General features: G+C 43.3%; 1 protein-coding gene across 2 annotated transcripts in view; it reads left to right on the forward strand.

Moving 5' to 3' along the window:
• Nucleotides 1–12,197, forward strand: part of diaph3 (diaphanous-related formin 3) — a 287,316-nt gene that overhangs the window by 186,254 nt on the left and 88,865 nt on the right. For both annotated transcript variants that reach the window (XM_047808135.1, XM_047808138.1), the window contains exon 26: nt 6,140–6,264. In XM_047808135.1, coding sequence (XP_047664091.1) covers nt 6,140–6,264 — 125 coding nt within the window. The remainder of the gene's footprint in view (nt 1–6,139; nt 6,265–12,197) is intronic.

Raw genomic sequence — 12,197 nt, forward strand, 5'->3', positions numbered from 1 at the left:
GGAATGGTTCTTGAATTAGGTCAGTGTTAAAACTGACTGACAGAAGCTGTTTCCAGACACCAACAGCACATCCTCTGACTTTTTATCTTCCTTCATTTGCTTGCTCTCTCTCTCTCTAATGGCCTATCTGTGTTCTCTCCCACTCTTCCACATTTCATTAATAGCTCCTACTCTGGCGTCCCTCATCAAATCGGTCGACATTACGGGTAACACATCCGCGCCGCCCTGAAAGAAGCCTGTGTGCGAAGTCTAATCGTGTTACTCTATTACAGTTATTTCCATCCATTATTCTGCCTCTTCCTCTCTCCTCAGCTGCTGTCTTTCTCTGTCAAATAGAGTGGTTCAGACGGAGAGGCGTTTGTATTGTTCCAGAGAGGCGGCAACGTTTTTATTAATTACTCTCTGCTGAATAGTCCCGTGTTCTCATGGAGGTAGAAGTTACTGGGGGATGGATAGACTTCTAACTTTATTTAGGAACGTAGTGTTTGTTTACAATCTGTCTGGCAGTTCTCTATTCTGTCCTGTGATGTTCCTAAGCTCTCAAACCTCATCACTGCACAAACCGCACTTCTTTATTCTCTTTTCCATAACAGAGACAATCTGAAAACACAGACATACAATTTACACTTTAATTCAGCTATGACAACATGTAGCCTAACTAAATACAAGAACATGCTCTATTCTATACACACACACACACACACACATACACACACACACACACACACACACACACACACACACATACAATACACAATATATAAATAGCCAAATAGAGATCATTAATGTTCTTAAAAGACTAACTGCTTCCTATGAGACAGATGAAGCCATGCAACTTTTCTAACGCTTACTTACTCTCACAGCCGGAGAGAGGAGCGAATATGCGAGAGTATGTCCTCCTTCCTTTCAGTGAGCATGACAGTTTGCAAACTTGGATCACAACATGGCAGGAATTGGCACTCACCATTTTGCAACAATTGAGAGAGTGTTTTCCAATTGTTCCACTTGGGACTCACGTGACAACGTTATTCTGAAGTAAAATCTCACGCTAGGCACATCCTTGTTTTCCATTAACATATGTCTTCTATCCTGTAAACACAGCTGAGACAAGAGTGGTACTGTAGGAGCTGAATAAGGTGACGTAGAATAGGGTTATGTAGAATAAGGTTGGATGGATGGAGGTTATGTAGAATAAGGTTGGATGGATGGAGGTTATGTAGAATAAGGTTGGATGGATGGAGGTTATGTAGAATAAGGTTGGATGGATGGAGGTTATGTAGAATAAGGTTGGATGGATGGAGGTTATGTAGAATAAGGTTGGATGGATGGAGGTTATGTAGAATAAGGTTGGATGGATGGAGGTTATGTAGAATAAGGTTGGATGGATGGAGGTTATGTAGAATAAGGTGATGTAGATAGATTATTTGTTTCTTAAAGCCAGAAGAGGTGTAAAGACATTTAATCAGATGTTTGTTTGAAGTATTCATCATAATCCTGATATCATACAATTCAGTTGTATGCTTAGACTTTTGGCTTCTTTATACACACACACACACACACACACACACACACACACACACACACACACACACACACACAGATTTTTCCCCTGTTCAGTTCTGTTTATATTTGTTAGTGAGCCCAGCTATAGCAGTTTATTGTCAGTATGTGCATGAGTTGTGTAGATCTTCACCTCTCTCTCTCTCTCTCTCTCTCTCTCTCTCTCTCTCTCTCTCTCTCTCTCTCTCTCTCTCCCCCCCCCCTTTCTCCACCCCCTGTCTGTGTCCTCTATAGTCTTCATCACTCTCTCACCATGTCTCCTCCTCTGCTTCCTTTCCTCATTTGCTCCATCAGAGGGAGCTAGAGGTTGTGTATTAGGAGAGAAGTGCTCCTGTCTCATATGTTTACCAAAAGCCAAACTCACTTCTCCCCCAGCTGCCATGCCAACAGCACGTAGCATGGAGGATGCTTAATGTGTTAATGCTCCCTGATCTCACACTGTATACTTCAGCCACCATTTTCTGTATTTCATTCACACATTAGAAATCCTGGGTCATCCTCGGTGCGTCCGGATCGGACGAGGAAACGAGTAAAATATGATTGTTAGCAAAGGAGAAGATTTGTAGCCGTTGTTTACCTTAAGTGTATCTACCATTAAGTTAAAAGTGGGGTTGTGGGGGGCCATTACTTAATAACTTTTTTTTTAAAGAAAATTAGAAAAACCTAAAGGGCAAGACAGTAATCAGAAATGTAAATCAGGCACATACGAGGCAAGAAACATGCTGAATAAAATTAAAAACAGTCTCCAAGACTTTGTCCGGCTTATTGGAAGAGTGCTGATTAGGAGCCCATCAAGTAAGTCTGGAAATTGTGAACTGGGAAATTGTGAACTGGTTTGTAGTTCTGCTTAGAATTTTAGAGGTTTAGTTCCTGGTTCTAGCTTTGACCAGTGCTGAGAGAGAGAGAGAGATGGGGAGAGGGAGAAATGGGGAGAGGGAGTGAGAGATGGAGAGAGAGACATAGAGAGACAGAGATGGAGAGAGAGGTGATGGTCATTTTGTTCAGACTTACTGATTACCAGAATGGTCAGATCATCTATGACTCCTGCTCCCTCTACGGGTTTAAGATTTTGTCTTCCTGTTGAAATGGTGGATATAACCCCTCCTTTATCTATCAGTGGTCAGTGACCTCCCCATTGCCAGTGCCCACAAACACATAAGCAGCTTCATGCCTCTGCTCTGAGCCATAAATACACAACAGCTCAGAGTAAAGGGTATAAAGTCCTGGCCCTGTGTGGACCCTGAGTTCACCCGCTGGTGAAATAGAGCTGTTTGCTCGCACACTCATCTTACTCAAGTTTTATCTCCTTCAATTTCTATACAAAGTCCACAAGGATCACGACAGCTTAAAAAAATTGTCATATAAACGGCCTTGTTAAATTCTTCATCCTCATCCTCTTTGTTAAAGGTACAGAATGTAAGATTTTGACTTTTCCGCACACTTCCCTGTCCCCTGTGCAGATCGATCTCACAGCTCCAAATCATTACACATTTACTGTGTGAAGGTTTAGAATTTGTGTCCTGAACTGCATGATTCACACCAAGCAGTGTGTCTGAGTAGTAATGATGTACCAGCAGTGTACTATGTGGTCTCCTACACCATCAGCACAATGCAGGTCAGATCTATGGGTCCATCCTGCTGACACCAAATGCTGATCTTTACCATCAAGATTCGTGTTCAGAAGTGGAACCCAAACTGGTTTCCCGCTGTTGGAAAAATCCCGCCGCAGGGTTTGAGGTTTTTGTCGAAAGAAGCTTTGAGGTTGAGGTTTTTATGTTTCTCTTCTCACCGCTCGATCCACTCTGGCCTCCTCCTCTGACCTCTCTCAACACCCACCAATCTGATTCACTATAAACTCTGGTGAGATTTCCAGTAGATCGTTAGCTTCTGAAACACTCCATCCAGTCTATCTGGCATTAACAACTGTTCAGTGCGCAAAGTTTTATATGTTTCTAAATCCATCTGAAACAGAACAGAGTCTACAAATCCAGGGTTATTAGAACATTTACAAACCTTGTGCAAGCAGAGCTCATGAAGAGCTGTATATAGTTTAAAGTGTAGACATAACTGTGTTTAAAAAGCACTTGGAAGAAGAACAAAGACTTGCGCAAATGAAACCAGGGATTAATTAGAAACCACAGGCTTTTAGGGTCATCTGTATAAAGCTTGACTCAGAGAAAAGAACTGCTGTTTATATCCCACCCCCAGTATCTTCAGTTTATCTTGAAATGATGGAAGCCTCAGTTTGCATGGTGTCTTCACTGTGGGGAAGAAGAAAATAAAATAGTGTGTGATGCTGCAGGCTGATTAACCTGCCAGTGTAGAGCCTGACTTTATACACACGTGTCACAGTATCATGGCTGACGTTTAACATAAATACATTAATAACCATTCAGTATGCGTGTCAGTAACCACGGACACACACACACACACACACACACACACACATTCACACCACACCACGGTTCACATCAATGCTTATGTTTATGGCATGGGTTAAGAAACTGGTTCCACCAGAGGAAACCCTATAAACCATGAATTATGCATTAAATCTACTTTTTTTAATCTTTAATGTCCTTCTGTGGGAAGAATGGGAATGAAAGGAGTAATAGTAAGTGCATGAACATACTGCCTTGAAAAGTTTCTCTCCTTAAACCATGTCTAAATCAGGTGCGCACACACACACACACCTACTTCCTCCAGACTTGTGTGGTCTTAAAACATGTCTCCTACGAACTCTCAGACCACTCCGATGCCCTCCGAGCCGCCTTCCTCTTTCTTGCAGCATTTTCCCTGCCTCCTCTGTACTCAGCAACCCTCACTGTCTTTAGCATGCTAATCTCACCGTGGCCTTGAGGAGAAAGGGAGGACGGCGCAGCGTCTCTTTGTTTGATGTGCAGAAGCACACGGCGTTCTGTGTTGACTTTAAAGCGCCTCGGTGAAGTTACTGGGTTTGCCATACAGCCTCTCTAAATAGATGCAGCACTGAATAAATGAGCACGTTTATGTCGAATGTGTTAAATTCAATACGACGTGAACTCGTTTGTCCTCTGCTTGCTGCGACTGTCTATTTTGAGACGTTTGTGTGTTATTTATGTTCGTTATCGTGTGTGTGTGTGTGCTGGTGTTGTGATGTACTTAATAAAGATGATTGTGGTACACTGAAGCTCTGTGAAAATCTATACTGCCTAATGAAACATGACAAACAAGCACCAAACTCACATGCTCAAGCTGTCACACTCGTGTGTGGGTGTAGCTTGTAGCCAATAACAACCACCGCTGAGTCTGTCAACATATAAATGTGGACAATTATTTGACAATTTTTGTGTTTTTAAATTCTCTGAATTAAACTGGGGCGGCGAGGGGGACGGACGGGACTTTGTCTTAGTGGTTAGCACGTTCGCCTCACACCTCCATGGTTGGGGGTACGATTCCCGCCTCCACCTTGTACGTGTTTAGTTTGCATGTTCTCCCTGTACCTCGGGGGTTTCCTCCGGGTACTCCGGTTTCCTCCCCCGGTCCAAAGACATGCATGAAGTTGATTGGCATCTCTGGAAAATTGTCCGTAGTGTGTGAGTGTGTGTGTGAGAGAGTGTGTGTGTGCCCTGTGATGGGTTGGCACTCCGTCCAGGGTGTATCCTGCCTCGATGCCCGATGACGCCTGAGATACCCACAGGCTCCCCGTGACCCGAGAAGTTCGGATAAGCGGTAGAAGATGAATGAATGAATTGAACCGCCTCGAAGCTCCGCCCCATCCCACATCTTTTATAATCAGGTTGATTTCTCCCTGACTTCTAAGATGCACTGACAAACACAAACTATTCAAACATTTGTCTTGAGATCATTAGTACAGGTATAATAATAATACCACCACCTCCTCACTGTAGACTGTGCGCTCATGGACCTAAAAAAGTTTTCTGTCCGGTGCTTAACGTGCAGTTTTTAACTGCTTACATTATATTTTGATCCTTTGGGATAGAGTTTTTGCTCGATTATCTTCTGCTTAAATGGATATAATGCATTCTATTTTATATTGCACTGTGAGCATGTTCAAAGCTGAGCTGCTTATTTATTTATTTATTTATTTATTTATTTATTTATTTATTTATTTATTTATTTATTACTCTTATTCTATAAAGGTTTACAGTAGTGTAGTGATCACAGTCACCTGGGTGTCAATCAACAAACTCTTAATAATACACACACACACACAGAGAAGCATCTCAGTTTATCTAATCCTGTAATAAAAAAATTCATACAGCAGTTTTCAGGTCATGAAGGTAGCGAACTTGAAACTCTGATAAGATTTTATTAGGTTTAGGTGTGAAATTATTCGTAATTTTTTTCCTGTGAAATCTGGACATCCATCCTTTTATATTTAGCCAGGCAGTGGTCTCTCATCACCATTCGCTCATGGCTAACAATGAACTGAATATAATTGGTGCCAGTGTTTGCCAGTCAAGTATTTTTATAGTTGCGTGTCTCATTATTAGATCACACCAGTGTGTTATGGACATCATTCCCTGTGTTGCTGCTTTCTGATAAACGTGTGTGTGTGTGTGTGTGTGTGTGTGTGTAGTCTCAGCAGAGAATCTGGAGAAGAGTTTAAAGCAGATGGAAAAGCAGCTGCTGCAGCTGGAGAAAGATCTGGACACCTTCAGCTCCCCTGACAACCAAGATGACATGTTCTACAGCAAGATGGCCATATCCTTTATTTCACACACACACACACACACACACACACACACACACACACACACACACACACACACACACACACACACACACACACACACACACACACACACTCAGACTTACACTTATATTGTTCCAAATGCAGGTGTCCAAGCACAATGTTTGTTTGCAGAACCTCCTGCACTCTTTCTCACACACACACACACACACACACACACACACACACACACACACACACACACACACACACACACACTCTGACTCTCACTTTCTAATCAGAGCCCAGTTCCATTTGTATGTCTGGCTGTGTATTTTAATTATTAACTACAAATGTCAGCAGGTCATGCTTCAGGCTTCAAGCAGGTATGTGCTCAATAATGAAGTTTCACACTGCATTTCCATTCTGCACACGGCCTCATGCTCCGTCTTCCTCTACCTTTCACTCTCAGTGCCTGGGGTGCTCTTCAGCTCTAGCACTTACTTTAGGTTTCCTGTTTACTCGAGTCTGAAGGTTTCTGATGAACAACTTTGTGCATTATTATTATTATCATCACTTCCTTATCTCACTTCACCGCACACACACATCTACACCGGGATGGACAGAAAGAGGCCAAATTCTCGTACGCTAATCCTTTATTTTATGGAAGTTAAAAGCATGATACGGTGTAGTGTTGATGCAGTGCTGAGCTGCTGGAAGTGATACCTGTGCTCCTACCCTCCCCTTTTCTTTTAGATGCTGCTCTCTCTGACACGACTGGACAGGAGGCAGTCAGGGGAGATCATTATCCTGCATGTCCTGTGTGTGTGTGTGTGTGTGTGTTTGATTGTGTGATTGATGCCCTCATGGTGTTTCCTGTTGAAATATAGCACGGAGGCCCTTTAGTCCAAAGTTTCTCAGTAGCGTTGGGGCTTAAATATGAACCAGAGAAGCAAGTCAATCAGCACATCTCCATAACATTTCAGTCGCACGCTAGATTAAGTGCACTGACACAACACAGCGTCGCACAGTCCTGCGGATGAGTCTCCAGCCCTACCGTCATCTCCACCAGCAAGTCGTCATTTCCAGCATGGTAGCATTCAGTGCGGCTTGGACAGATTGTGAACTAGCAGGTGTTCAGCATAGTGTGATTGCTGAGTACTGAAGGTGTTTCCAGAGAACCGACGAGCTCAATTTCTCCACTTAAAGAATTATTTAATCCATCACTTGGCCGGGCTTCAGGCTTCTCGGTATGCAGTTATTCCCCTGCTCCAGTCTGAAATACAGTCAGCTTGTGAAGGGTGTTAGTGTTAAAGCGCTGCTAAAACATCTTAATGGAGGAAACCCAGTGTTTGGTGAGGTTCATGGGTTCCAGACATCAGGTAGTCAATGACTGCAAAGGATGTGGTAGGGATGTGGTAGCCTAGTGCTTAAGGTGTTGGGCTACCAATCCTAAAAGTTGTTCCTAGTGTTTTGTAAAACCTCTTTGAATCAAAGCTGAAAGTCTAAACTTCGTCTCGTGCCGATCGCTTAATTTCAAATCGCTGTCCAAATACATATGGACCAGACTGTAAAGACAGTATAGGCTCTTAAATATAAGACGCTCTTCTCCCTCTGTTGATAACGTTACACCGAGTTTTAGCAGCAGAAGATGTATTAAAATGTTAGGTGATTTTGAACAAGCACATTCAGAGAGCAGAAATGGGTTCGAGATCAACATTTACTTTAAAGATACAAACATTCGAGTAAAGAACTTTACTTATTTCAAACATTTTTGATCGCTCCTACTCGGCTAGTCCAGATGAAACTACAAATTCATGAAGTCCTGAGTGTCTACTTTAATATGAGCTTCATATTAACACCACTGTGGAGTGAGACGTGACAGACACAACACAACAGGAGCAAACTCTCCTCTTTGGCCTCTGGATAAAAGGAGTTAAGCATTAATTAAGAAACTGAATCATAGGGTTACAAGATGGCAATCTGTCCCTACTGCATATTACAGAAGATTTATAAATCTAATTGTGGGTGAAAATCCTCCCCACATACAAAGTAAAATAACTGCAGGATTTGTCTGGTTTTCCATGGCAGTGTTAAGACCAACATCTACACTGTAATGGTTCATTTGCTATCATTATGTAATCATTGTGTTTGTTCTCTTAAGGCATTTCATTCCTGCAGTGTGGCAGCATTACAGTCAGTAAGAAAGGGACACATAAGAGAAGAATGTGGTTGTGAAGCTTCACAAAGATTTTAGCAGCTCTCATTTGTTCGTTTCTTCCACTTTCTTGCGAAGCGTTCGTTTTCACCTTTTAGTGTCTTCTCTCTGGTCTCATTCCGAGTGGTATTAGCACTAATGTGTGTGTCAGACTTGGTCCTGGGAGCTGTCCAGCACATGCCTCAGATCATTATGGTACAGATGTGCTTCATCCTGAGGGTTCGGTCTGTCTGTGTGTGTCTGTCTGTGTGTCTGTGTGTCTGTGTGTGTGTGTGTGTGTCTGTGTCTGTGTGTGTGTGTGTGTCTGAGAGTGTGTGTGTCTGTCTGTCTCTGTGTGTGTGTGTGTGTGTGTGTGTGTCTTTCTGTCTGTCTGTGTGTGTCTGTCTGTGTGTGTCTGTGTGTGTGTCAGTATATAGTTGATTTACAGATGTGAAGGTCATTGAGTGTTTCTTTAGAAAGAATTCACCGGTTGCTATTATTAAACCTGACTAATGAGCAATCATTGTTGATGCTGACAGGTCAGATACTTTTATTGTCTTCTTTTTCATCTTACAGACCCCTCTCTCTCTCTCTCTCTCTCTCTCTCTCTCTCTCTCTCTCTCACTCTAGCTCAGGGTCCACATGCCTCACATTGCCGTGTCCTTGTTAACATAATCTCCATCCACCCCCTTACTTCACACAGACCTAATGAAGTCTCCCATGCAGAAACACACACACATACTTTTCATTAAGCAATTAATTCCCCGGTGTTGTTCTTACATCAGTGATGCGGTGGTGCGAGCAGATGTTTCACTTTGTAAATCAACCCACAACAGTGCAGGTGGACTCTGTCAGCAGAAAAGTTCTGTCATTAGTACACCCTCAGGATGCAGAGGAGCGCCCAGCAAAGGCACAGCGGTCGCTGACACGGCTCCTCTCTCCTGGTGAATAAGTCATGAACCCCATGCTCTCTGACACTCGCAGGTCCAGCTCCATCCTGATGATCGATCCAGGCTTCGGCTGCCACGTGTTCTCTCGTAACGACCACATGTAGGTGTTTATGGGTTTAAAAAGCCATACTGAAGCGAGGACAAATCACGATGTACAAGTGTGTGTTGTGTGTTTTTCAGCTCTAGTCACTGTCCCTTCTTTTAGACTCAGGTTTATTGCATCTTTCCACTAATTAGGCTTCTGCTCATATCCCTGTCTGGTTTCTTCATGTTCTTCTCCCTGAAACGTGCCAGTACATGGACTGTCTGAGACGGGATTGAATGTGAAGCAGTTAGAATAGTCTAATAAGTTTATAGGGTGGAGCTTCTTGTCTCTTTCAATTTAACGCAGCAGAAAAGTTTTGTACTGAACATTTACACAGTTAATTTGTTCAAGTGTAAATCATAAATTGCAGTAGTTTGCTTTGAACTTAAAACTCTCCCGATATAATGAGAATTATACTAAACACTCCTCGTCAACGCGGTATAATCCTCGCCCCGGACGATGTACCGATGTGTAATTTATACGTTTTTACATATCGTGCCATGATGTTTACTCGTTTAAGCCACACGCTTGCATGATGAACAGATACATTATCAGGGCTCTGGGCTTTCAGGAGTTTGGGACGGTTCTCCAAAGCAGTTCTGACAGGGCGTAAACCGCACAAAATGATTACACAACCAATCGTTATGTTTCAGTAACAAAGAGTCGACGCAAGAAGAAATAAAAGGGGATGAAATGTGACAGTGAGTCATGTCTAAATCCAGAATCCCTTCAGCCTCACAAGTGGGAGGAAGCCAGTGTTGAGGTTACAGTCACATCAGCTTGATTATCGGCTGGTTTGTGTATAAATGAATGGACTTACTCGTGGGCTAATAGATAAACAAGCAGCTCACAAAGTTAACTTACAGCCCTGAAGAGGAGATCAGACTCCATTACAGGGCAGTTTATGATGTTTAATCCGTCAGTCGTTATGACAGAAGGACGTCTGGGCCGGGTGACAGGAGAGAACTCCTATATACTGTGGCATTACTGGGTTTTACAGAGCTTCACCGGCGTGAGCCGAGTCAAACAGAGAGCTGCTCCTGTCAGAAACATTTCACCCTGCAGCCCAACACACACCTTCATGAAACCCACACAGGAGCATGATGTACATCATAAGTTCAGCTCCAACTCACTTAAACACATCACTGAGCCCCCCCCCCACCCCCCCCGTCTGCCTCTCCATCTCTCTCTCTGTCTCTCCATCTTTCTCTCTCACTCTGTCTCTCTCTCTTGCTCTCTCTCTGTCTCTCTCCATCTCTGTCTCTCTCTCTGTCTCTCCATCTCTCTCTCTGTCTCTCCATATTTCTCTCTCACTCTGTCTCTCTCTCTTGCTCTCTCTCTGTCTCTCTCCATCTCTGTCTCTGTCTCTCCATCTCTCTCTCTGTCTCTCTCTCTCACTCCTGTCTCTCTCCCCTTCCCTCTCTCTCTCTCTCCCCTTCCCTCTCTCTCTCTCTCTCTCTCCCTCTCACTCTGTCTCTCTTTCTTGCTCTCTGTCTCTCTATCTCTGTCTCTCTCTGTTTGTCTCTCCATCTTTCTCTCTCACTCTGTCTCTCTCTCTTGCTCTCTCTCTGTCTCTCTCCATCTCTGTCTCTCTCTCTGTCTCTCTCTCTCACTCCTGTCTCTCTCTCCCCTTCCCTCTCTCTCTCTCTCTCCCCCTCTCACTCTGTCTCTCTTTCTTGCTCTCTGTCTCTCTCCATCTCTGTCTCTCTCTCTGTTTGTCTCTCCATCTCTCTCTCTCACCCCCCTCTCTCTGTCTCTCCATCCCCCCCCCCCCTCTCTCGGACACACAGGTTTTGATGAGCTGTGAGATGAGCTGTCACAGACTGAGGCCACAGCACCAAACAAGATTAATATTTAAGACAACATTAAAGTCAGAATATTTGCAGTCCCAAATTTCCTGGACCTGAAGTTAAGCCCCTGTTTTGTTTCGAGAGAATTGCACGAAGCAGTTCAACATGGACCTACAGTTTAGTTGTTGTTGTTTTTTTTTAAAGCGCACACAGACATTTTTATTTTTGCATCCGTACAAATCAAACACTAGATGCAACAGTTTGCCAATATTTCAGATGACTTGAGGCAGGAATGATTTGAAATGCAAAGCTCGAGGATGCTAATTTGAAGTAAGTTTAATAACACTGATGTCTGATGTATGGAATACTAAAGGGGATTTATATTCATTTGTTTATGTCTGTATTTCGACACGTGTGCCTCTTTGATCTGTGTTCATGCTACGAGGCGTCACAAAGGGGTTTAGTTAGAAATCTACATTTTAGCTTCTGACACGTCTGATTCCCTCGAATCAGACGCAGATTTTTTTTCTCCCTCTGTCTTTTTCTGTTTTATCTTTTTTTTCCACTCTCTCTCAACCCCTCTTCCCGCAGCTGGCCATTGATTTCTCTTCGTCTGTACCTTTATGTGGACAGCTCCCTATTCGTTTGCTATTGTGAGAGGAAAACTTTGATCTACTTCAAAGATTTTCACCCACCTCTTCCCCCAAGTCAGTTCTGTTTTCATCCCACTATTTTTGAGTTAATAAAGTGTGCGCGTGCGTGCGTGTGTGTGCATGCATGTGTTTTTGGGCGTGTGTGTTTGTGTGTGTGCGTGCGCGTGTGTGTTTGTGTGCATGAATGTGTGCATGCGTGTTTGTGCGAGTGCTTGCATGTATGTGTGCATGCGTGTGGGCATGCGTGTTTGTGTGTGTGCATGCATGTGTTTGTGTGCGTGTTTGCATGT

This window comes from Tachysurus fulvidraco, chromosome 2 (genome assembly GCF_022655615.1).
Source record: "Tachysurus fulvidraco isolate hzauxx_2018 chromosome 2, HZAU_PFXX_2.0, whole genome shotgun sequence".
NCBI classification, from domain to species: domain Eukaryota; kingdom Metazoa; phylum Chordata; class Actinopteri; order Siluriformes; family Bagridae; genus Tachysurus; species Tachysurus fulvidraco.